Consider the following 26,168-nt stretch of genomic DNA (forward strand, 5'->3'; position numbering starts at 1 on the left):
TTGCACACTGAACAGAAATCCCCACATCCTTCAGAGCAATTGGTTCCAGATGGTGAAAGTGCCCAGGAGGAGGCAAAGATGGAATCATCACTCGTAAGGTTGCCATTGGGGTTCTGCGTGTCATCTGTAGCATTGCCATTGAAGTTTGCACACAACCCACACATTTTTCCATGAGAGGCAGGAATAACTATTTGTATTAGGTTAGGTCCACCATAAGTGACAATGACCCCAGTGTCCACCACCACATGAATCAGCAAACCAGATTGCACGATTGCTATGTGTTCAAGCTGAGCAGGAAGACCCCATAAAACATCTTCAACCTGGAAAATAAGAATTAACAAAGGACAATTAAACACAATCTAGGCATACTGAAAAGTTAATATTGGCAAATGTGCCATTGTTTACCTTTACTTTGCCCCAGTGCTCCATCTCCAAAGTCATGTTCACTCCATAGACCCTTAGGTACAGCTGGCCTTGCTGGATATGAATGATGGGGTCAGACTGTTCCTTGTCACAAACCTGGGATAGAACATAACGGCAGCTTCCCATATGAAAGTCAAAGCTATGTCCATCATAGCTCCTGAAGTGCCTGCCACTCATGAGTGTGCACTTGACAGGTTGTGAAGCATGGCATGCCCGGTGGCCATCTTGGATCGCACATTTTGTTCCATTTGGACATGTGTGGTTGGTACATTGCACTTGACCATGGCCAACACAGGCGCAGTGCACCCGGCAGTGCTCATCAGGGTAAAAGTTCTCATAGATTTCATGGTAAACTCCATTGTAAATGCAGCCACACTCAGAGATTGGTACACATTTCCCACCACTGTGGAAGAAACCAGGTTTGCAGAAACAACCCTCCTTGCAGGTCATTGCTAAAGGACTGGGGAGTTCTATGCAGACAGACACAGGATTGGAGCATAGGCGGTATTCACTGTTAGATGGGCAGAAGAGACCTACAGAAGCAGAGGGAGATTAGTTAAACACCATTTAAGCAATTCAATTCTAAATGTTTGTGTCCCTATACACATTAGACATGTAAAAAGCAATGAAACTTCTTTTCGCCAAAATTACTTACTACAGAAATCAGAAGCCCTCCATTCATCCACTATAGCTCCATTTTCTTGGCATATAGCAACATAATTGGACAGAATCTGACACAGGGTGGTCTGGTTACCATTGCCATAGCAGAGGTCATAAACACAGTTGTCAAAGAAGACACGTGGATCAACAGCTTTGTGACAGCTCTGGAATGCTCCCTCTGTATCCAGTAACCTCCCACAGAAGTCTTTTCCTCGATAAACATCCTTCTCTTGTGGATGGCACTGGGAGGTGTTCATAGGCACATCCACACAGCCATGTCTGCTGTTGGTTCGCCAGCGTGTGACAGCCACAGACATGTCAGATTCCCCCTCTGCCATCAGGTCGTCTTCTGGATCACCGTTGAAATTCCCACATAGGCCACAGAGACCACCAGAGAAGACCCTTGGCACGTGGACAGTCAGGAGGTCTGAGTTATATGTCACAACAACGCCAAAGTCAGTCTCTATAACCATTGAGAGCCCAATCATGTAGATCTTTACTTTGCCTTGGCTTAACACAGAGGGAAGACTCAGGAGTAGACCATTTACCTGAAACAATTGGAAGAATGTTTACATGTGGAAATAACATTAGCTTGGCTAGATGTATTGTGGCAAATGAGTGAACTCAAAGGAGGAAGATAACTGCACACTCAAGGCGATGCCATCAAATGTTTTAATCGACGTGAAACCCTAAAGTGTCTTTTTGAAAAAGACCCTTTAGGGTCGAAACATCGATTAAAACATTTGATGGCATCGCCTTGAGTGTGCGGTTATCTTCCTCCTTTGGCTTCAGCATATTTTTATATCCAGCACCTCCCTCATTGGTGTGCGTTTTGTTTTCTCGTTAAATAAGTGAACTCACCTCAACCATGTTACTCCAGTCATACGACATCTCAATGGAATAACCAGAGACAAACATTTTAACAAGCCGAGAGAAGGAAAGGTTGGTAGGGCCCTTCATCTGGTTCTGCACCTCCACACTAAAGTCCTCCAGGTCCCCCCAGCTAGGACAATGAGCAGCGAGTAGGTAAGTACAGTTACCATGGAAGTCAAAGTCACGCCCATCAAAGGTGGTATAATGAGGATCTCCTTTGGCTATGCACACCCCTGACCCATCCGTGTGACAGCCCAGGACTCCATTTTGAACCTTGCACACTTCCCCAACCTGGCAACGGGACTGGGCACACATCACCTTCCTGGAGGTAGGCTGGCAGACACACTGCCTCTGACACTGCTGGTCGATCCAGAAGTTCTCCTTGGGGTGATAGTAGGAACCTTGGTGGATGCAACCACACTTGTTATATGGTACACACTTGCCGCCACTGAGCAGATATCCCCTGTTGCACTGGCATGATTCCACACAGGGCAAGGAGCAACCAAGCTGGGCATCTGGGTTACCACAGGTAGCAGGGCAGGCAGAGCCACAGGTCTCATAGTGGCTGTTCATAGGACATATCATGGCTGTGAAAGAAAGAACATGCTCTTAGCCTTCTTTATGGACAATGTTGTTTATCACTCCACGGTAAACAATTTTAAAACTCACGGCACTTGGCTATACTTCTCCAGTATGCGACTCTGGCCCCGAGCCTCTGGCAGATGTTGGCATAGGCTGTCATGACCCTGCACATAGCAGAGGCAGCTCCGTTGGCAACACACAGATTGGTCATACAGCTACGAACATATGGCTCAGGATCAATATAGGAGTGGCACTCAGCAAAAGGTCCATCACTGCTCTGCAGGAGAGTGCAACCAGTCCCCACAGAGCCATGTTTAATGTCACCAGGAAATGATTTGGTTTGGCTTGTAGTACATATTGGACATGAGGCACCACCTCCGCAATCCTCAGTACAGAAGCCTGTATCACTGTCCACTCTCCAAGGGAGGATAAAGTCCACAGCCTGGGTCTTGTGTGTCCCATCAGGGCCAATGAAGTCACCCGTGGAGTTGTGACTGGCGTTTCCACACAGACCACACAGGAGTCCATATAGCTCTGGGCTAACTTCAACCTGGAGGTGATGGTCCCAGTCATACTGCAGAACCAGGCCAAAAGTAGTATCTAAGACAATGCTGGAGCCACTTGGATACAAGTTCAGGGACCCATTCCCTAAGGTAAGAGGTAGGTTTCTCTTCTGTCCATCAATCTGTGATTGTAAAAGCAAAAATGGTTAACACATTGTATGTGAATGGCCCCCCTGATAAAATGGAGAGCAACAAAGAACGGCATGTTTTATTTGAATAAGTACAGTACACTTACCCTGACTTGATGTTTGTCTTCTTTAACCATGGAGATATTAAACCCTTGGATGTAGACCTGTACTGTGTAGATGGCGGAGATGGTAACACTGCTCAAGTGCGCTCTGGCTATATTGATCTGTACTGGAACAGAAGCATTTAAGCCTGGACAGGTGGTCTGAACTAGGGTGTAGTTACAGTTCCCCTGAAGGACAAAATCTCTTCCATCAAAGGTGCGGTAGTAAGAGTCTCCCCATGCAGAGCATACTTTAGTTTCCAAAGAGCAGAGTGGCTTTCCATCTTTCATAATGCACTTCCTTTTGTGACCACAGTGCAAGTCTTCACAAGATGTTGCAGCTTCAAAGTAAGCACAGAGCAGGTAATTAAAACATAAAAACATAGAACAATTAAATGTTTTACTTTGCAGGAAAAGGCAGTCAGAAAATGCTCAAAAATATTTCTTAATACATACTTTTCTCACATATTGCCGGATGTAATTCTCTGGTCATAGTACTCAGGTACAGTCCCACATCTGTATCTGTGTGAAGAGAGCTGGACTTTGTATTATCAAGTGGCTGAGCAAAGTTTGGCCCCCAGGATAATTTAGCAGAAGACAAGAAGTTCTCTCTGCTATGGGTATTGTCATCAAGCTGTTCACTCATATCAACTGAATCGAACATGGGCAGAGTCTGGCAGATATCATCTACTGATTGCAGTACTACTAGAGATGAGTAACGCTGTCCATTGCCATGTGTGAAGTAAACAAGTTGAAGAGGATTGTCGCTAGTAATGTGGATCTCAGCCGAGCTCATGAGTGGGATGACGTCCATGACACCACTAACAACAGACACCTTCTTTCGCCCAGTGCCGACAGTGACATCCAGCTCAGAGTTGATAGTAGCCATTGCCAACAAGAAATTGGAGCTCATGCCAGTGTTTACCAAGGGAGGGATAATGTAATCAAAACCCCAGTGAGAGACTGGTTCCAAATCAGCAAATCCATAAGAGCAATTCCCAGTGGTTGGTTTGTAGCAGGTAAAACCCACCACAACACATACAGCCTCTTTGGAGTGTATCTCTGAGCCAGAGAGGGTGGTGTTGCTCTGGAGATGAACACTCTCCAGCGCCCGTATACTTAAGTGAAGGATACTACCCCTGGGGTACAAATTGCCCTCAAAGACCACTTCCCCTGAGAGGGCCACATCCACAGATGTCTCGTGGTCAGAGTTGGTGATCACCATCTGGCTGACAGCAGTCTGGTCAGGGAACTTCGGGGTGATGGGATAGTAGTGGGTCCCCCAGGAGGACACATCATGAAGGAGGCTATGATCACAACCGGTCTGGGTGCAGAATGAGGCCAGAACTGAAACAGGCCGTGTTGACTTAACACTGAGGAGAGAGGAGGAGCGAGCACTGGTCATTCCCACAGACAACGGCAGGGGGATGGTCTTAGACTGGCCAGCAGAGAGGAAGATGTGTTGTATGAAGCTACTTTCCAGAACCTTCACAGTGACTAAGCTCCAAACACCTGTGGCTGTGATAGTGATCTGATGGCTGACATTTGGCGTTTGCTCATTATGTGGGGGAAACATCATGAGAAACTTCCTACCAGGACTGGCCCAGGACAAGCCTGCAGAAGAACAATATAAAATTGAGTGACATTGTTTATGGAATGTTGAATGAAAATAAAACCAAAACAAAACAAATGTTTAGGATGTTCCCACATCACAACTGCAGGAGATATGCATGTAGTCGCAAGAAAGTCTGAACCATAACATATGATTAGGCTAAAGATAAACTACTCTGACAACAGATGACAATTTTATGACAGGAAATAATACACTTGCAGTAAAGTGATTACATCGATCCACTGTGAGCAGAGTTATGTTTCCCACCATGTGCAGTAAGTAAGTCTAGCTGTGTAACAGATAAGAGTGGTGGTGTCAGGTTTCAACAAGCTCAGCAGCCAATGAAGAACACGGCTCCTAGTTCCTGACTGGAGTACCTCTGTATTAACGTGCACACTCACTCTCAGGAAGTTTCCATGATAACAAGGATCCTGGCGTGGGAGCAACGACATACCAGTAGTGTATAGAATCAACTCTGCACAACAGCTCAACATCTAAATGTAAGTCTACCTTTCAACCAATACAATATTGTAAATGTGTATGAGGGTGATTTGCATAAGACTATCATGTTATCTCCTACTGTTCAATTATCTATCAGCACAAGCTGCATGGATTGCCATAGCAACTAATAGCTAAGGATGAAGAGAGATATATTTTAATGTAAATAATATTTTAGGAATCTCCTGATACATAACTTGCATTATGTTCCTATCTACAATTCACTGTAAGTTATAGTGATAGCACTGACAGATAAGATAAAGTGGGTGTTGCTGTGGTGTGTTGTGTTGTGTTTTATTTTTACAAACACTAATGCCTCCTAATCACATCCCAATGAAGAGAAAACACGAGGGTGAAGCTTTCTCAAGACACCTATCGCTGACAATAATTCATTTTAACATTATCCAGATGAGTGTCATTGTTGTTTCAAGGGCTGAGACATAGCCACACCCCAGCCATAACTCAAAACTAGACAAATACAGCTTCTTAAGGTAGACAGCAGAACTGTTGAGACTTGAGAGGCTTTAGGGTGAGGGAGTAATAACCAAACGATGATGCAAGTTTGTTGCTAATCATTCACTATTAAGTCAAAATTGGACATGGCCTGAGTGAAGAAGATTTTGACTGTATCCTAGTTATACTGCAGTTTGTAGAAAAATCTTTGTAGCCTATCACATTCCAGTCAAACACGAACTGGAACTGTAGCCTATTCTGTTATGCCACTTACCAAATCCTAAGAGGCACACCTGGAGCAGCAGCACAAACTGCATTACTGGAAACAAGAAAACTCTGATTACATGTGCAGAACGATTGCTTCGTTTCCGTTTAACCCTAACTTGATATTGTAAAGGCTATTTGCACGCCTAGGGAAACGCCAAACATCGAAACCTATTGCTGTGATAACAGAGCAACGCCAGGGACAAGAAATAAAGAAACAGATAGCAGCACGCCGAACCACGCGGTGCTCAAGCCAATTACAACCTTTCATCAGTCCACTTCGACGTCATCATCTCTCGACTAATTAGTAGGCTGCAGCTGCCAGGTGATCTGCATCACATTAGACTAGCCTATAATATAAAACTACCATACAGTCAAATATATGCAAAAATGTTCAAATTAAACCCCTCAGTAACTGCATCAAGTCACACATGCGTCTACAATCCATCACAGTTCCACTGAAAAAGGTTGGAGCAGGTGCCTTTTTCATTTCCATCATTGGGATATTACTTGCCATACTTTAGGGGGTCCAAATTTGATCTTGTAACTTTTAGCATTATAATCAAGCAAAAAAACCCCACCAGAAATCTATTCGGAAGCCACATCTAAGAGAGACAGGAAACCCACCTCCGATAACTTATCAAATAGATCAAATAGGCTGATAATAAATTGTCAGTCATATATTGCTCCACTTATCCCCAGAACTTGTGGCAAATAATATTACACGGAGAGACTTTGTCATTTTTGTTATTTTTAAAAACTTTCACATATTTATAGGAAACTGTAGCAGTTATAAAAAAAAAAACAGCAGAGTCGACATAGAGAGGTATTTTCCGCTGCGGCTGAAAAAATGTGGCAACGACGACGTATTGTTAATTTTTTTTATTTGGTAATGAGTTGGCTGTGAATCCCCTAACGTTACTCGATGAGAGTAAGTTCTCCTCAGCCATGGCCCTCAGAGCAGAGAGCTTCCTGTCATCGGAGAGTTCACGCTGTGGTTCACTTGGTCTTGTGAGGCTGCACATTTGTGGTGAGTGCCTTGAGTTTAAGGACAGAAGGGGAGAAAGAGACATTCATTAATTGGGGGACATGTTAATCCAGAATCTTGACTTCCACTAACTGAGTGCGGATCTTTTTACTGTAGACTTGTGTTTCTCTTCTGTATTGGTAGGTTATTTATAGCCTACGGTAATCTATTTATCTATAGCCTAGCATGTTGCCAGTATGGAAATAATCAATAAACATACGAGGAATGGTAATCGAGACTTTTTAAAATTAGCATCACCATGTAGCTACAACTGCACTCTTTGATGCTGTTTCCTCATATGCTTAATAGTTTTCTTAGCTTTCCTTTGCTTTCTTATCAACAATTTCACCCAAATTCAGGGAACTCCTTGATCACCGTCATCTGTTTCATTCAGCGGCTGTAACTCGTGGAGAGGGATATCTAAAACAAATGCAGATCTGACTGTTATACAAAAGAGCGAGTCGACGTGACAGTAACTTGAATTTGCCATTCAAATGTTCAGACTTGTTCCATAAGGAAGCAGGTTTATGGTAATCTGCTAGGTGACGCTGCTGTAAATTTGAAACTCAAGTTGTCTGACTTGGCAGAGGCAAGAACTGTCATCTCACTTCCTCTGTTCTTCTGTGTGTGTGTGTGTGTGTGTGAGTGAGTGAGTGTATGATGTCTCTCTGGAGTGTCAGTGTTGTCGGACCTTTTTTGGTTCTGCTGTTGTCACTCAAGCTGAGTTTAACATGAGAAGCAGTGACACCAAATTTCTATAATTCTGTGGAACCTTTTGCATCTAGCCAATGCAGAGCTTTTTGAACCCTTTGTGTTGCTTATTTCTCGGAGTAAGGATGAAAGACGGCAGCAAGAAAGCCCTCAGTGTGTGACTGTGGTAGGTAGCGTGGCTCTTGATAGTGGTGTTAACAAAACAAAGAACATCAGCATAGTCTGCATCTGATAAAAAGTTTACCCAGTGTGTAATTCCAACACGTCAGTGCCCCTTGTAGAACCAATTCTGTGTTAATTCTCGTTTATTCTGTGGTTTCACACATACACACACACACACACACACACACACACACACACACACACACACACACACACACACATAACCACAAAGAGAGAGAGAGAGAGACACAGAGAGAGAGAGTGAAGCAACAGAGAGGTGGAGACAGACAGGATATCTGTCTCCAAGATATTCTCAGAAACGGCCTCATATCCTCTGAACTATGTTCTACTGATGGCCTTATTGTCCTAATGCTAACTATATTTGAGTTGAGAATAACAACTCAGATGTCATCCTCATTGTTTATTGATGGTGGATTGCTCACTGATATGCTTGGCACCGATAGAGGTATTGTGAGTTTTGTTATATTTTTCTTTATGAATTTCCTTGTTGCATTGTTTGTGGCCCAGTGGCACGGTGGAATACGTTACTTTAGAGATATAGGGGAAAAAAAAACAAAAACATTTGCATCAACCTCACCTAGATAAACAGCCCCTGTAGAGATGACAGAGTTGAGTAAACATTTCAATAAGAATATTTTCTCTCTTCACTGAACCATAGTAAGCTACCACATTTTGAAATTGAATGGCAATGAATAACAAATGATCTGGGAGCTTTTCTCCCGCTCTCCCTCAGTCTCCTTCTCCCTCACTCCCTCTCACTCAGTCTTTTGTCTGCTGTTCTCAATCTTTCTTAGAGCCCGTTTGTCTCAGCTTTGCCACACATCTTCATGATAATCATACAAATTTTCTTTGCTACTTTCTGTCTTCTGATCTACCCCCCCATTCTCTCTCTCTCTCTCTCTCTCTGTCTCTCTCTCCCCCTCTTTCTCTCTCCCAGTCCCCCTCCCCTCTACTTGTCTTCTCCTGTGTACTTCCCAGTCTACAGTAATTCTAATATCTATTCACATTGGTGATTGTTATCACTCATGTCAAAGTCATGTCAGCAGTGTGCAGTGGAGGAGAGAGGAGGGTTGTTATCTGTGTGAGCAGATAAGAAAGAGATAGTCTATGTTGCTGTGTACAGTACTGTTTATGTGTGTGTGTGTGTGTGTGTGTGTGTGTGTGTGTGTGTGTGTGTGTGTGTGTGTGTGTGTTTTTTGTTTATAGGTTCTACTGGGTGGGGTGGGAGGAGTGGATAGTGCTCATCATTCAAAATTAAGCCTGGTAAACAAGATTTAGGTGTTCTGTGGGCCTGGCCTGGCCAGACAGGTATGCTGCTCAGGGTTAATCCTATCAGAGGGAAACTACATTTGGGAAACAAAAGGAACAAAAACAGGAGCAGTTCACCTTGCACTAGCAGTACACTTTCTGTCTTTCTTGCAGTGCTACACTCCTTATTTATGATTCGTAGGTTTTTAGATTCATGATCTATGATGTTTGAATCTCTGGCCTGAGGATACCCGGCATGTCTCCTTTATAAGCAAGCCACTGGTTATCATAAGTTGCAAATTGGGTCTGGTATTAAAGAGCAAATTCAATCGGCATTCAAATGTACAAGAATATATTACCCAATTTGAAAAATAATACAAGCTTCAGGAGCCATTTTGATACAGAGGCGGTGGACTGTGTTGATAAATATTTCCAAATTGGATCAGCTTATTATTTCACCCAAAGCGACTCTGAAAAGCAAATTGGATACAGAAGGGGATTTTATTTGCGGCTTCTTAGGTTGTTTGGGTTTGGAGATTTACTGCAGCTATTTGTGAGGCCAGAACAGCCCACACTACGCTCCCTCTCAAATCAGTCCTCAGTCGTCTGATTAACATCTTTAACCAACATATTTCTCCTTCCATGGCACGCTCTTCTGCTAATTTAGCAGGCAGACAGCCTTGTTGTGGACTGGGCCAGACTCACTCCCTCTGTGGCCCTGCAGGATGGACATTTGTGTACCATGCAAGTTTGTAGACATCAGCTACCAAGGCGGCATTTACAAATGAGATTATATGCCCAGATTCCCATGTCAGGCCTTTCTCAGGCATCAAATCCCTTACTGAACGAATGAACTGATTCTCCACCAGCTCAATGCCCCTACCTCCCTCTCTTTCACTTCCACTAACCAAATATGGAACCTCCACTTCCGTAGATTACAGTAATGAGTATGGAGCAGTAGTCGATGAGTGTGGTGTGGGGTGGGTGGCTTAGTGGTTTGCTGCTGTGCTCGATAGTCTGTCCCTTAACAATGCAGGTCACCTCCGTTCTTTCCACATAGTCATTAACTATAGAGGAAATAAGGACACAATGGGCATGGCTAACAATGAAGAGACGCCTGTAACATTTGGCACACATGTCAATAGGAGAATTCTCCTAGTCTATCTAGTGTGCCATGGGTCTGTATTGTTTTCTGGTTCTGTGCCAGCCTCACTGGCTAAATCTGACCAATGAGACTTTATCCGTCCGGCGGGACCTCCACTGGAGAAGAGGTCATTCCCAAGTTTCCACATTTAAAAATACCGCCGATTGTGTTGTGCTCGCCCAGCTGGCTGCTGGGGCTTTGTTTAGCTCGCTAAGAACATCTGTGTTTCACACATCTGTGTGGTGGTGATGTGGAGCAGAGGCAGGTCTGCTTTGGGCCCTGCGCCATGAGGAAGTTGTGAGATTTCTCAAGAAGAACAAGGAAAACCAATCACCCACAGCCAAAGCAAATGTGACTTTTGGTCTCTCTGATAAAGGGTCATTGAGTGTCAACACTGAGATATTTGTTTAAGTTACCATAAAGCTCATACATTTTTTTTCTTTGTCTAGACGTGTCACAACAGGATTATCGCTTAGCATGATACGCTAAATTAATTAATTACCTTTTGTTTTGTTTTTGTTTTGTTTTTTACTGGTGCAAATCAGCACCTGGCACGGTACTCAGGCTTTGCGTACACAGGGAGAGGAAAATGTTGAATAGACACTTGTTGCCAGCTGACTGTGACGGAATGCCCAGAGAACAGGTTTTTGCTGAGCACTGTGGGAAATGCGGTTCTCATTCACTGACCCACTTGCCTCCACCCACCTCAGATTACATTCTAGATTTACACGCAGACCTTATACCAGTTGACAGAGTGCACGGACTGGCTGGCAGCCGGTGGGCCTTGGAATTTGTAGTTTTCCACTAACTAGGAGTATGTGATTCTGAAATTCTAAGCCAGGAGTGTAATTTTGGTAGAAAGGATATCCAGCCAGACAAGCCCCAATAATAGAGACTGTTGCTGAGCGGTATCTCACATGAGCTACAACACCAAGATTTCACCCACATCAATGGCTGAATATTAATAGCAGATATTTTTAACTTGGTTTCTTCTCCCCCTGCAGCATTTGAAGATGATGCGATTGCTGTTCCTGTGTCTGCTGCTGCCAGCTGCTACTGGTACGTTCTCATCTCCACGCAACTTTCAGGTGATAAACATCTAATCAGGCTCAACGCATCTCTATGCCTGCATGTTTTCCTCACCTACGTACGTGCAGTACCTGTACTGTGTGCAACAGGATAAATGTATGCACTCACTTTTGAATCATACAGCTACCTAAGACAGAAGGTGCTACCGTGGTGGAAACAATTTGTTAGTACATACAAGAAAAATAGTAAAGAAATGAGCAATGATATTCACATTACTGTAATTTCCTGGTATAGGAAACCAAGTCCAACCCATACGGTATTTTGAGTTATTCCTGTAGATAAGTAGCACCACACACATATTGAATATGAGTGGCATTAAATGTCTGTTTCTATAAGTAGGCAAAAAGCTATTGGGGAAACTATTATTCATGGGTTTGCTATAGATAGACTCCACTAAATGCCCCTAGTGACAAAGAAACACATTGAGAAAGTATACCATTAAACTGACTGTAGCTCACACAGTCTTTCTATCATACAGCACAGTCTGTCTAGAGGTCCTCTGAGAGTGGCTGTGCTCTGGAGCAGATATGTAATGAATAACCTTTTGTGAAATTGTATTGTGAGTTAATGTTCCTTACTCCCCACCTTCATGCAGCTTCATCGGAGGAGAGTGAAGGATCAGCTGTTGAAGGTATGTCATGCATCTTTATCTGTAAAATGAAGAAAAACAGAGGCACGTTGATCTGTGAAGCCCTTTATTCAATGGTGTGCCTTGTCTAGACTCTCTAGTCTTGTTCTCTATGCCCAACCTATAAATGTCTTTACTCACTAGCCATGGTGTTATCCAAGACTGTAAACAAATGACTTATAACAGCTTTCTACTCCAAAGCCTTTGTCATCTCAGTAAGTAGTGTTGCTAAAAGATTAGAAGTGTTTTCTGTATCCTAGAAAAACACATGCATTTGTTATATTAGTTACAGCTGGCAAGCATTTTAAGTAGCGCTAAGCTAGTTTTCACTAGTTTTTATGTGTACATACATTTGTGTACATGCCTTTACATGCATCATTTTTCTCTTTGTTCCACAGGTCTTGATGATGAGGATTTATTCAAGTCAAATGGTGAGTTATATGGGATTACCTAAATGTCCTAGTGTGGAGGGGAGGCAGTGGGATTTCCAGTTGCCTCTGCACCACTCTTACAAACCTTGTAATGGCAGTTGTCCAGAGGAGAGTATGTGAGGTTATGGCCTCTGTAATTATTGTCAGTCAGTCAGCATTGTGTATAGGGTGTTCTAGCCCAGTGAGACATGTGAGGGGCTGTGGCCCCTGTTGCCTTTCCCTCCTCCCAATCATTAAACCCAGAATGGAATCAATTAGCTCCCTGGAGGAGTCCTGTGGATTCTGCCGAGAGGCCAATGAACACGTCGACATCTCCGCCGTCCTGCCAGTCAGCTAATCAACATTGGCATTCTCATTCTCTCTGTGCACCTCTCCCCGTCACTCCTCATCTTCCCTATGATGGACCTTTGATAGAATTACTGATCTGTTTAGGACAGGGCTGCAGCCAGTCGGCTCTTGGAGCAGCAACCTCCCAGCAAGGACCCAGGCCTCCTCTGATGAACCCCCGTCCTCCTCCACTCACACACACACACACACACACACACACACTTCCTTCTGATCCTCATTCTCCGCACTACCTGAAAGCATCGCTTGATGAATAACGATCTGCTTTATGGGTCCAATCAACACAGTTAAGATGATCACCTGATGAATTGAATGACTTTACTGTTCACACTCTCACCGTTTTGAAATGGCAATGTTTGTCTTGAAGTCAGCAGACCATTGTTTAGTTTGATCATAACATTGGTTATACTGGTTGCATTTTGTAAATGTACACATACTATTAATGTACAAATCATAATAGCTTGTGTTATCTCTTTCTCTCATTGCCTATTACAGAGATTCCAGGCCAAAAATCCATCTTGGTCGAAAGTGATCCTGGCTCTATTGTAGACAAAACTACAGGTGTAGCAGAAACCTCAGGTTGGAATATATCTGAACTATAATCAGTGATATAAATCTGTTTTTTGAACTGATTCTTTTAGGGTTTATCTCCCAGGTAATATTGTATGGTACAAATATTCATAGTATAATGTGCAGCTATCATCCTATCAACTTATTTTGTTTCTTTTGTTGTTTATTTCTTCCAAGTCAAGCTAACTTAACATTACTGATGTTGTCTTTTAGATCAGTTCACTCTAATCATCATCGTCGTAGCTGTGAGTGTAGTGGCTCTATCAGTTGCAGCGATAGTCGGTAAGTATTCAATGTCTTGATGAGACACACTTTATAGTTATCTGTGAAATGCTGCTTGTTACATTCCCACAGTTGATGAGCGCACTGCTGTTAAGCCCTGTGGTGCTTGACCTGAATTGCTGTAGTTCACCTGTGCCCCGTAAAGCTCTGTTAATACCTAAGCAAATATGAACTCTTCTCTTGTGTAGCTGTGACCTTTTCCATTTTCTCTTGCAGCCATAGTGTTGGTGAGACGCCGCATGCACAACCGGCAGCAAGGGTAAGGTCACATTTCTCTGCACTTTTCTACTCTCAAAGTTAAGTTTGTATTTGTCTTTGGTTTGCAAAAAGTTTTTTTTTTTTTTTTTTTAAGATGGTTTTGTTCATAGTGTTCGCCCACGGCTGTTAGGTACACTGCCCATTTTTTGTTTACTTCACTAGCACTCTCAGAAGTTGAAGTGCTTCCCTCCTGTAGTGTCTGCACATACCAGTGTCTCACAGAGATACTATATGTATGCTCCACTTTACGCTAAGTCAGTCAGCAGGTGACAGAACCAGTCTGGTGGGTAACAGTCCTTGTCAATTTGCTCTACTTCACCCAACTCGTCAGCCTCAAAACCAGAAAACACAGTCATGTGGTAAAACTCAACCGTGAGCATCCACCCAGCTGAGCCCGTCTGGACTTGTACAGCAATTAGCATCACAGCCTGGGGCCCTCCACCACCACCAGTGCACCCACTCCACCCATCACCTTCTCCATCTCAGTCATCAGACAATAGCCTCGAGAGATTGCCTGCGGGCCTGTATGACCCAATGGGACAAGAGCTAACCTGTCCCAAGGTCTACCCCCTGACTAGACAACTCTGCTCAAGAATAAACCAACCTTGTAAGCAGTAAACCTCATCCTGGCATCATGACAACAATCTGCCAACAGCAATCAGAAAGCAGAACAGCCTAAACCAGTTGAGCAGAGAGTCTCTCTCTCTGCCTCCCTCCCACCCTTTTGCTTGTGTAACCATGGTTAGCTCTGTGGGTCGGCTTTCTGCGGAGTAATCAGTTTATTTTGTTCTGGGGTGCAGTAATACAGTACGTGACCTGCCAGTTAGGGGTTAGTGGGGTTATGGAGTTCAGATTAGTCTTCAGAGATCTCAGAGCGGCAGGAGATCCGGCATTGTGGAGCAGACACCCAAGTCAATCTGTAAGGGTTAAATTCCTCTGCAGGATTACTGGCTGCCTCCCGGGGCTGCAGTCAGCTCTGGCAGTGTTTGGTGCTGACTGATCGCTCTGCTGAAAAGAGGCTTAATCGCACAGCAACCCCTAGCTTGTTGGATCAACAGTGCCTTGCCAGGTTTATAAGTCCCACCTGGGGATGAGCTGTGTTTTGAGGTGATGCAGTCACCGTGTACCTGTCAGAGGCCTGCAGCACGAGGCAGACATGCATTTCCTCAATTCCGACACACAGGGATGTTGCTTGTGTCTTCCTGCTAACAAAACTGTGGAAAAACCCTCAATAACTAAAAGATGAAATAAATTCTGTTTCACCCTGTCTCTCTTCTTTATTTCTCCCTCTCTCCTTCCTGTGGCCTGTCCTCCCTCTCTCCAGGATCTACTCTGTGCCTGCAGAGCAGGGCCAGAAAGGGGCAGTCTAGTCCCTGGAAGAGCTCCAATCGCCACAGCACACCAGCAAGAGATGACCAATGCACTGAGCTCTATCATATCCTACTCTTTGACTCAGGATGGGCAAACTTCTTTGCACAACAGCCTGCTTCTTACAGTACGGTTCTCTGCTCCTCGCTCCTACACCACTTCCTGTCAATTAAAATGTAATGTGTGTTTTTGTTTTTTTTTGTTTGTTTTTTAAATATTGCTGTTGTCTTCTTTTGTCTCTGTCCCAGACATTTGTTCTGCATATACGCACAGTTTAGCCTGGGACATTTGGAACACGTTCAAACCTTCTAATTGGATTCTATTTGAGGAATCCAAATCAAAGCCATTGAATATGGCTTAAAGTGGAAAAGCTTCTTTGTTTAAAGGGATAATTTAGCACAGCCAGAACTCCCCATTTTCTACCACCTGAAACAAGAAATTATTCCCACCAGCTATTTGGTGAAACTATATTTGTGTTTGATTTGGTGCATTTTGAACAGACCTGCCTGTGTGGAATGGGTCTTGTTTGAATAAGACAAACCATACTAATCCATACTAAGCCAGCCCAGTTCTCACTTCATTCTCCTATTCAGTTGTCTGACATCTCCTGTTCGTGGCCCATTAGGAGTGACAGGAGGCAATGCAGTAGGAAGATAAAGCTTGTTCCCCCTCTTCTCAGCCTCAGTAAAAAAGAAACAAGTGGAAAAAGCCAGTCTGAACACCCTCTTGCAAGGCAGCGAATTAATCGACCGCCATGAATGATGATGTTTTCTTTTCCCCTTCTCTTTTTCGTTTGAAAGGCTTTCACTTTAACGTCCACAGCCTCACAGATTGTAAATAGCTCTCTGATGGCTGGGGAGAGTTAGATTAATGCCTCATACGCTGGTACAGAGAGGCTGGATGTGTAGGAGGGATGGAGGGGGGCAGAAATCTTGGGAATCAAATAAAGTGTGGAGGATGATTGGGAAAATACCCACGATGCCCATGTTTCATTCATACTGAGTATGACGGCACAATCGCTGCTTCTCCTTTTCATTTAAATGGAAATCAATTGTGCCCTGTGAACAGAAGCTTTCGGACCAAGGCACCGGTTGGCTTATTTGTCCCCATATTACAGACAAGGGAAGTTGCCTTGGCAAAGGTTAAAGGAGAAGGGGACATGGTCCTGTTTGGCATGACGGAGGTTTTCATTTGTAGCTTCATGAGGAGCAGTTATTATGGAGTCAACAACTCTGGGAATGGCCACATGGGGTTGAAACCACTGGATTTGTCAAAACAGCATCACACGTTTTTCCTACACTCAAGCTCCTTGCAACTCTAATCTCGTGACTGGAGGCTGTGCTTGGCTTGATTCCAGCCAGACTTTTAGAGAGCAAAAACAACTGTAGTGTATACACTGGATGAAGATCTTTTCTATAGTGCCTTTGTGACAATTAAGCATCCCAGTTTATTTTAATAATGAGACAAATCAGCAGGTGTGATTGTTGTTTTTTTTTTGTGTATGTACAGTATGTTTGAGTGTTCACATTTGAGCACTGTGTATATGTGTATGTGGTATTTCTAATAAGCATAGTGTAGCCCAGTAAGCCTTCCCTATGTGTCAGCATTTCAAAGGGAGTATAATTTGACAAATGCAGTACAAAACATTTCAGTTTCAGTCTTTGTAGTCTAACCATTCATAATCATATCCTATTCATGGAAAATGCTATTTCTGTTGGACAAACAAACCGCAATGCAATAACTTCTCTATGTCTTCTCTTTGAATGCTTTTCCAAAATGTACAGTACAAAGCAAACAGATTTGTGGAATGAGCCTAGGACCAAACAATGTGCAGAAATCCAAAGAGAAATATTTTGTCCAGTCTGCCCCACACATGCGACCACTCTCTATTCCACTGTTCTTCCTGTAAAGCCTCTCCGCTGTGAAGCTGCTCTTGTAAATTTAACAAAAGCTGTTGTGCTCTGTTTCTGTCTCATCGTGATGTATGTGGAAAGGGCATGCATTTTTTGAAAATCGGGCTGATTCTTTTCTGGTTAAAATAGGAGCGTTACAGGGCACAGACTCCCTGACGCCGTCTGACCTGCCTCATTTGTACCAGGGCTTAGAATACTGTATCATTGTATGTATTCACTAATCAACCAAGCTATGCATTTACAATGTGCCTTTTGATGAAAAAAATATCTTGGCTAAAAGGACTTTTTATACGCTTGATCAGTTTCAGGGATGATGCCTTTTCTGCACACTTGTAATTAGTGTTTTTTTTTTTTTTAAATAAGTTTTTATTAGCCAAAAGTCTCTATGTATGATATTTGTGTTTTTGTGTGTCTTATTGCAATAACAAAGTTGAATTTTTTTAAGTACTCACTTATCCTCATATGCACTCATTAATCCAGATTAATCCATATGTCTAATATTGTTTGCCAAGGACATTCACAGTGGTTTTCATTTATATGTAACAACAAAGTGTTTTAATAATACAAGACCATATTTCTCATTAAACAATTACAGTAGGTATATCCTGAATTAATTCCTTTTGTACAGCAGTCTCAACTTTGTTCTGATATCAATTAGAAAAATGAATATTATATTATGTAGCTAGATATGCTGAACTCTGGATTGTGTTGATTTTGACATTAAATCCGTTATAAAATTTGCTGTGTTTCTCTCATTTTGTTGTCTGCATCATATTGGTGCCATATGGACATAAGCATAATGCGCCAGTGGATCTTGTTTAATCTAGGGCTTTACTCACTTACAAGCACAGAGCCACTAAGAGGCTTAGACACCCCTTACTAAACATCACATTTTAGTTGAGATCAAAAGTGTAAAGAGCATGCAGAAACTATCAGGAAGGGGAAGTGGCCTAGCTTCATTTTTAGATCCTGATAGAACTTGAGGGTATTAGCGAGATTGTCAAATACGGGATGTTATGGGTTGTTTTTCATAACCTTTAATAATCCTGGCTAAGAGACACTCTGCCCGCAGCTGTTATCGGTTACAAGATTTTCAAAGAAACAATATGGATAGGAAACTAGCCTTCTTCATGGCTGGAGGTGTGATTAAAATATGAATCATCTCTTCATTAGCCGCCAGGATAGATAATCAATTTACTTTTCAGTTCAGTTTTGCCAAGTAATGGAAATAACATTTAACAAAGATTAACTGGGTGATAATGCCTCTTTCTTTCACTTGTCAGCATGATTCATTTTTCCTTTGTTTATTCAGTGTTTTTCCATCTCGCTGTTCCTAAGCAAGGTACAGTCATTTAACCCACACACACGTGCACACTGGTGTGTGCACACACACACACACACTGCCAGCTGTTGATTGGTGTTTTTCTCCTGATGGACTCCGATGGTTCCCTGTGGCTCTGTATATCTCTCACTGTACACTCGTCCTCTGCTTATGCTCTGCCCACTTGATATGACCTGGAAAATAAACACACAGAACACTTGAAGAATACAAGACTAATTAATCAAACAATAAGTCAAGCCTAAATGTACCACACAATCAGGAAAATGATAAACATTTTGGTTTGCAGTTCAGTCCATTACAGTATTGCCCAACAAATTGCTTAATCGTAATTTTTGTCATCCATTAATCATCACATATATTTTAGTCAGCAGTCTATTGAGCTATTAGGTGTGTCTGAAGTGACTAATTCTTTACCGTATATTATCCAGTATCATATGAGCTCAAAACCATTCACTTACTTAACTCATTCAACTGCAATTTACAGTAACATTATATAAACGCAGCTACCCTTCAGGCACAGTGGACTGTCTGATTTACTAAAGCATCCCTTTTGTCGTTATAAAATGTTCAATGTTCATGCTGGTCGTGCATCCTTTAAACACACTGCGCAGTTACAAAATGTAAACATTATCTAGTGTTCTTGAAGTACAAATAAAGAATATTGCAGTACTGTACACCATGCCCCCTAAGCATTACAATCTCTGTAATGTGCATACTTACTTCTTTGACCCCACACGACACTTAGGCATTCGACAGACCCTGCCACCTACAACGAGTGATGAGGCAAAAGAGAGAGAGAGAGGGTGGTGGAGCGGTCAGTAAAAGTCATATTAATAATAATAGTAATAATACAGTAATGGTTCAAAATGCAAGAGACTCCAAAGACAGAGGTGGCTTTAAGTGTCGCACTTACAGCTAATGACCATGATGCCCATGATGAAGAGCACTCCTGCGACGGACAGTCCAGCAAGGCGGAGGGAATCGTAATCTGGAAACACAATACTGTTAATGGGCTGCACTGTGCTGTATCAAAGCTTGGGGGAAAACACAATCAAATTGAGCCTCTTACCATAGGTGAAATCTGCATCCCATCTTCGATCTATGATAAGAAGCAAAGTATAGAGAAATGTATTGAATTAACTTTGACTGTACAACACAGGAAGCTTCTACAGTGAGAAAAAAACAGATGTTCACCAGGGAACAACAGTCAGAGATGGCGTGACAGATCTACTGGCGCAGTTGACGTGCTGCTGATGGTGTATCAAAACCCTATTTATCGTAAACCAGCACAGCATGGGGACATAAATATCTTATCTCTTGCGTGAGGTACAATCAAACATTAATCTGTTGGCAAGAGAGGAAGTGAGGTGCTCTATTCTCCCAGTCCTCCATGGGTTTTGTTTGGGAGACAGGGAATTGTGATACTGTCAAGTCTGCCATGAGATAACAACAAAACCGCAATGCCTGTGGCATTTAAGGTATCTATGGAGTAGGAAAATTTTTAGTTACTGTAGGCAGTGGGCTTTTTGGTGGTTCTTTTAGTTGTGGATAGGGAGGATGTCACTGTGGATGCTGAAAAAATAGACAATAAAAACATTAGTTTCCGTGATTTATTTGATTTTCTCGCTCTCTTTTCCCTTTGTCTTTAACATTTATAATATCTAATACCCAGTTTCATAATGTTATAGGGTAATTTCACATATTGGAACATATATTTTTTCTGGGACATACTGACTCCTTATCTTTGCCATATGAGTCCATACATAATTACTTCTCATTAAATTCCAGGTGCATTCCCACGTTTAACTCCTTTTTTAATTGAATTTCTGAATATTTCAGTAGTACGACTCTCAGAGGAAATTTAGTCTAACGACACTTTTTAAAGCATATCAGCACCCCCCCCCCCCCCCCCCCCCTCTCTCCCCAGTGCTGTGAAATGCAGCAGAAATACTCCTCTGTATATCTCAACAAGGACAGGGAGTTTAACATTTTCTAATTACCTGATAATTAGTTTTTAAGCTTTCTGCATCCTTGATGTGAAAGCTTAAGTGTTTGCAATTGGTGTGAGGGGGATGTGATACCAGAGTGCTCATGGTCTATCTTCCAGCCAAACTCAATGGCTCCACCAACAGGGTGTTCAGGCAAGTCAATGAGAGGGAAATGCTCGTACCTGGAGTGGTTGTGGGCTTGGCTTGTGGTGTCGACTGCGTGCTGGCAGCTAAGGGGCAGAGACATGAAAATGACATTGGTTTAATTGGAATTACAGTACGTTAGATGCTCTTGTATACAGCGCTAACGAGAGACCAGACTACACTACAAAAAACGTCCATCTTAACAAGTCATTTAGTCTCATATTCAGCCTTCAAATCTTATTTTTCGTAAACCAAGAGAAAAATTCTGCCAGTGGGGTGAGATGACTCCACTTGCAGTTTCACTTGTTTCAGGAATTTTCTAGAAATTAGTGCCAATATCTTGAAACAAGTCACAATAAGGCAGATCACTGCACTACTATCAAGAAAATGACACTTGATTCTAAAAACTTCTTGAAACAAATTGATTTGCATTGGAAACAAGTGAAATTATCTAACCCCACTGGCATATTTTGTCACTTATTTTAAGAAAAGTATGATTTTAGGACTCAATAATAGACTAAATGACTCTTTTGCAGTGTACCTGTCGGAGCCTTAGTTGCTGCTGTGGTGGTGTTGTCGCTCACTGGCTTGCTGGCAGTAATGTTCTGGCCTGCGGTCAGTTCAGGAGGGGAAGTTCGTGGGGAGGGGTCCGCCTCTCTGGTGACTCTGGTCTCTCTTCTTCCTGTTACACAAAGGTAGCTGCCGTATTAGGGAAGACTGAAAGACTTCTGTCCTTTTGTTATGCTTAAGGTGCTGTGAAGGAAATTGCTTTGTTATCATGGGGCCAAGAGGGGTTAATATGAATTTGAAACTTAATAAAAATCAAATAAAATACAAATAGGCAAAAAAAACCCTCTACAGACAGTACGCTGAAAACCAAGACCTATTAAAAACACGGGTGTGCAAGCCAATAGTGCAATATGGACATTGATTTCTATTAATCGTCATGGCGACACAGATTTAAGAGCAGCCTTTATTAGAACAAGGTCCTGAGATTAATGATCATGGAAAGCTACTGTGAAAATATGAAATAGCCTGCAGACTTTAAAGGCTGCAAAGTGGCATCTCAGAATAGCCAAGAGGACTGTACCAGTGGGAAGAGGAGCAGGGGTGAGCGTTGCTGAGCGAGCCATATTGCCGGTCATATTCACCGTTGGATCTGGGGGTGTGGGGGTCTGAGCCTTCGACACTGTGAGGAAAAGATACATTTTAAGCACCAAAAACACAGATTAAGCCTCATAGTGTGGCAATGTTACTTTGCAGGAAGAACAAAGAACAGTGTTGTTTATCCCAGTGACTTTCCCCAACAATGCTGTGATGTATTCCTGGCGGAGGCCAGACTTGAATGTGTCTGCCAGGCTATGGAAGGGAAAGAGGGCTGCAGTCGCACTGAGAGTATGTCATAATAATAGTCCTGTGAGTGGGGCAGAGCGGCACAGCTACAAAGAAGCAGCTCTCAGAAAACCTCTGGCTAAAACAGAGCTAGATTGTTGTATGGGGCTACGGGACAGTGAGGCCGTTGTCCATTTACTCACTCAGCACCTTCCAATTAATGCTGAAGCACTACAAATCCTCTAGTTTCTCAAGCTACTACTGTGATTACAACTAAATTAATGAACCCATGTAAGCTGACTTCAAGATTTTACTGAGGGGGCTTATGATTTATAGCTGACTCTAATTATTATTATTATTATTTTAGATTTGTTGGATTTGTGCAGAGGGTAAGTCGTGAATTCACCTGTATGTGTTTGAGTGCAGAGGAGAGAAAAAGAGATTTTGTGTTCTCACCTTTTAATATGAGAAACATGAAAAAAGTCATGTAAGCCAAATGAATCTGAAAGACAAAACATATGATGAGGAACGGGGGAAGAAACAACGAGAGTAGAAGAGTAAAACAGACTCTCCATTGTATCGCAACTTGTTGTACAGTTGCAACACATCCTGTGATTAATGCAAGATGAAGCCGACCTCTGCTACTTCAACTGAAATCTGCAAAATAATCCGAAGCCCCTTGAGCAACACAGGTGACTCCATAATGAATACAGGTCACATAAATGCAGCCACTAGGGTGCATCTGTTACAGTGGATTGGAGCAGACACACGTCATCCGGACATCTGTCTACTCTCATTAGCACATAAAGACACTGTTGATTTATAATCTGTCTTTATAGCCACAGTAATGTTTTTCCAATTGTTATACCAGGACAGGAATACAAGGTGAAGGTAAATGGTAGATTAAAGGTCTTCTCAGATGGTTATACTAAGAGAGTATTCTCCATGGAACAATTTGTACTGTAAAACCCTGTTGTTCCGTGTTCAGTTACTGAGGTTACATGTGACTATAACAGACAGGAAGACATACTCGTTGAGGTTAATGCTACATAGCCGCTTTTTCTTACTCTGAATGTGTGGAGGCTCAATCACCCACATATCTCACACAGCAAGATGGCAAGATAGATTATTATTTTGAATGTCAAACAGTATAAGTTACCAAACATCATAACCAGCTTTGTCTCATTTGTCAAAGAAGAATGATTGAGGCCACATGTATATCTGGAATCCTCCCACACACGTCTATGTTTTGAACTTTGCTCCACTACTGATCAAACTTGATCATATTTTTGAGTTTGCCACTGCCACAAATTAAAACCCAAATTGCCATATGAGGACGCTTCAAAACAAACCCTATACAGTAATCAAAAATGCTCTGAGTCAGAGAGCAGCATTCTGAGAGCGAACAAAACATTTCTCCTCCCTCTCAAAATATATTGCCCTTAGAGTAAAATAAAACTATAAAAAAATGATGAAAAACACCAAAAACCTGTCCAATATTGTATTATTTCACAGCAGCACAGACAGCACTGTCAAACACCACAGGTACAGAGCATTTCCTTCACATGCAGAGGATGCAGGTGGAGAGCTAGACGGGGGTCTGGACCAGCGGCTTGGTTTGAATCCATCCCCGGCAGAAATGAACCTCGATCTTTGACCTATCCTGGTGGCAGCTCGTCCTCGGGGCTCGGGACGCCGTGACAGGTGAGCGTCGGTGGCCATCATGAGCTGTGACAGCTCAGATTAGCGGGTCATGCCAATCTTCATTTCACTCCAGAGCATATGTCAAGATGAGGCCTGTTTCCCTTGGGCTGTACAAGCGTCTCTCCCTTCCCCTACCCTGACCCGCCTGCCTGTTTGTCACATCCAGCACTCTCACTCACTCTCCGTCTGTCTGTTCGTCCATTTGTCTGTCATCCTCCATCAATCTCCTCTCAGTTCCCTCCACCAAAACACCCCTCAGCCCTCTGATATTTAGTCATCCATCCAGGCTATTATGCTCACCTTAGTATCCATCCTGTGGTGTGCCTGCTTCCAGATTTGTATCCACAGCCTCATCATCCACGGTGCTTTCCTCTGTATGTCACTTCTAATGGCTGATGGGGCAACGGTTAGTCAACCACACCCATGTGCTCACCATCACTACTTCCTCATCCAACTGCCTGAACTCTCTTTCAGTCTCTCGCTCACCCACTCTCATTCTCATGACATGGCCGCCTCCTCTGTCTTTCTCTTATGCAGCTGTACTTCTTGTCCTTCAGATTCCAGTCTTTCATTTTCTCTGCTACGATCAGCAGCGAGGTTTTCTGTTTGCAGCTCAGCTGTCTCCCAGCATGGTAGCTTGTCTTCCTATTTCTGTATTTCCTATTTGTCTGTCTCTGTGTTTTTGTATGTGCGTGTTCACCTTTGTTTTGGGCTTTGCCTGCCTGTCACTCTGTCTATTTGACTTTCTCTCTCTGTGTTTGTATGTCTCCCAACCCATCTGTCATCTGTTTCCCTGAATGCTACTATCTCAACAAATTAGAAATGAATGACCTTGTGGTAATTGGAGATAGCTGGTAAAAGTACACTCACTAAGCAATGTGAATTTAATTTAATTTCCACCTTTGAACACACTGACATAGACATTGTTTATTCTGAAATATTTGTGGCACTCAAGTCTATTCCCTACATTAAATACCCACTTCCAGCATCTAAAGACGTGATTCTGTTTTTGTCAAGTATTTTTTTTTTTTTTTAAGATTTTCTTTTTTGCCCTCAAGAGGTCCAGCTCTGTTTATCTAAAACCTCATAAATTAAATTTCTCTGTTTTGTAAACACACCTGACTCTATTACATTTTTCCTTGGAAAGAGAAGATCAAGCAGATATTCAGGTCTCCATGTTTCTCACACTGAAATGCAGTTAAATGGTGGCATTGCAAAGCTGTTAAATGGGATATTCGCAGATTGTGTAGCTTCAAGGCCACAGGAGCGGTGTGTATGACTGTGACCCTGCAGCATTACCAAACAGAGGAGCACAATTCAGCCTTTTACAATGGACAAAGACTGCAATTCAACAGCCAAACAGAGAGGACAGTCTTTGTCACAGCAGTCGGGGGAGCTTTGGGATCAGCTTGTCCCCGGTCACGTTCTCCACCTCTATGGTTTCTCCAAAGAACTTTACAATAACCATCCTGTATAACTATTCAACATTACTTAATTATTATTTTATTGTTAACTATCAAGTAATTAATTTTATGGCTTAACAGTTTACTAAGGATTAGTAAATGCTATAAATAATGTTATCTGAAAATTAATTTAAATTAATTATTTGAAGAGGCGGGGTTATCCACTTAGCCAAAGCTAAATATTTTCATTTTTTCTGAATCACTTCTCAAATGTTGCTCATAATAATTATGACTGATTGACATATTCAAATCAAAAACATCAAGAACCTTGCTATCAACCATTTCACAATTATCTGCACTGCTTATTGAAATGCCCCCAGATCAGTTTTCAATTATAAAACCTGAACTAACTGCTCACACCCTCAAAGCACATTCTCTCCTCCATTCCTGTCTCTTGCACTCCACATCACACTCTGCTAAGTCCCGCCCTCCAGCCAATCATAATGTGAGGTTTAGGCTGACAGGCTAAAAGTAACCAATCACAGTATTTTTTAACAAATCATTTATCATTCACTATTCTCAATCTCTAATTATCAACTTATTTACATAATCATTTGTTTACTTACCTGTTTATCTAGCCTAATTATTGGTGTTTTTTTTGTCTTTTCTACGTAGATTATTCTCCAATTGATTTAATTTAATTAATTTATTTATTTTTTTCCCTTTTTTGCCGCTCAGTGCATATTAATATGTATGGGTGTAGATATGTGGATAGGTACATACGCATGCAAATGCATTTTTATGAATGCATATGTGTATATATAGGGTCTTCATTCAACAATATACTACAATATACGTATCTCTAAACAACTGCAAACAAATGCAATCAAAAGCAAACGTG

General features: G+C 42.3%; 3 protein-coding genes across 3 annotated transcripts; 1 reads left to right on the forward strand and 2 right to left on the reverse strand.

Annotated features, from left to right (window-relative positions):
- Window positions 1-315: 315 nt before the first annotated feature.
- On the reverse strand, window positions 316-6,210 carry LOC144541924 (IgGFc-binding protein-like). Its single transcript, XM_078287096.1, has 8 exons — window positions 6,168-6,210; window positions 4,373-4,944; window positions 3,337-3,453; window positions 2,626-3,223; window positions 1,945-2,543; window positions 1,178-1,631; window positions 705-893; window positions 316-320 (listed from the first exon to the last, which is right to left on the reverse strand). The coding sequence occupies exons 1-8, from the start codon at window positions 6,208-6,210 to the stop codon at window positions 316-318; spliced, it is 2,577 nt and encodes an 858-aa protein (XP_078143222.1).
- On the forward strand, window positions 5,322-18,093 carry LOC139908606 (uncharacterized). Its single transcript, XM_071895360.2, has 8 exons — window positions 5,322-5,442; window positions 11,475-11,529; window positions 12,155-12,190; window positions 12,586-12,618; window positions 13,459-13,542; window positions 13,747-13,815; window positions 14,032-14,074; window positions 15,398-18,093. Exons 2-8 carry the CDS (start codon window positions 11,484-11,486, stop codon window positions 15,441-15,443), a joined length of 357 nt encoding a protein of 118 aa, XP_071751461.1. The 5' UTR covers window positions 5,322-5,442; window positions 11,475-11,483; the 3' UTR covers window positions 15,444-18,093.
- Window positions 18,094-18,375: 282 nt separating this feature from the next.
- On the reverse strand, window positions 18,376-24,436 carry LOC139908607 (uncharacterized). Its single transcript, XM_078286996.1, has 10 exons — window positions 24,165-24,436; window positions 22,617-22,662; window positions 21,919-22,017; window positions 21,370-21,510; window positions 20,867-20,914; window positions 20,206-20,268; window positions 19,766-19,795; window positions 19,610-19,684; window positions 19,417-19,462; window positions 18,376-18,869 (listed from the first exon to the last, which is right to left on the reverse strand). The coding sequence occupies exons 1-10, from the start codon at window positions 24,219-24,221 to the stop codon at window positions 18,845-18,847; spliced, it is 630 nt and encodes a 209-aa protein (XP_078143122.1). The 5' UTR covers window positions 24,222-24,436; the 3' UTR covers window positions 18,376-18,844.
- Window positions 24,437-26,168: the final 1,732 nt, after the last annotated feature.

Source organism: Centroberyx gerrardi, chromosome 12 (genome assembly GCF_048128805.1).
Source record: "Centroberyx gerrardi isolate f3 chromosome 12, fCenGer3.hap1.cur.20231027, whole genome shotgun sequence".
In the NCBI taxonomy this organism is placed as follows: domain Eukaryota; kingdom Metazoa; phylum Chordata; class Actinopteri; order Beryciformes; family Berycidae; genus Centroberyx; species Centroberyx gerrardi.

What these genes read in the sequence shown, in the direction of transcription:
- LOC144541924 (XM_078287096.1), bottom strand. Translation starts at nt 6,210, where the DNA reads ATGCAGTTTGTGCTGCTGCTCCAGGTGTGCCTCTTAGGATTTG. An exon ending in AGATACACTCCAAAGAGGCT is followed by an intron (nt 3,454 to 4,372) that starts GTATGTGTTGTG and finishes GTTCCAGTACAG; the next exon opens with ATCAATATAGCCAGAGCGCA. An exon ending in TGACCTCTGCTATGGCAATG is followed by an intron (nt 894 to 1,177) that starts GTAACCAGACCA and finishes CTGTCTGCATAG; the next exon opens with AACTCCCCAGTCCTTTAGCA.
- LOC139908606 (XM_071895360.2), top strand. Translation starts at nt 11,484, where the DNA reads ATGATGCGATTGCTGTTCCTGTGTCTGCTGCTGCCAGCTGCTACTG. An exon ending in TGAAGGATCAGCTGTTGAAG is followed by an intron (nt 12,191 to 12,585) that starts GTATGTCATGCA and finishes TTTGTTCCACAG; the next exon opens with GTCTTGATGATGAGGATTTA. An exon ending in ATCAGTTGCAGCGATAGTCG is followed by an intron (nt 13,816 to 14,031) that starts GTAAGTATTCAA and finishes TTTCTCTTGCAG; the next exon opens with CCATAGTGTTGGTGAGACGC.
- LOC139908607 (XM_078286996.1), bottom strand. Translation starts at nt 24,221, where the DNA reads ATGATGAGGCTGTGGATACAAATCTGGAAGCAGGCACACCACAGGATG. An exon ending in CCCTGCTCCTCTTCCCACTG is followed by an intron (nt 21,511 to 21,918) that starts GTACAGTCCTCT and finishes TTTGTGTAACAG; the next exon opens with GAAGAAGAGAGACCAGAGTC. An exon ending in GGGCATCATGGTCATTAGCT is followed by an intron (nt 19,463 to 19,609) that starts GTAAGTGCGACA and finishes CACTCGTTGTAG; the next exon opens with GTGGCAGGGTCTGTCGAATG.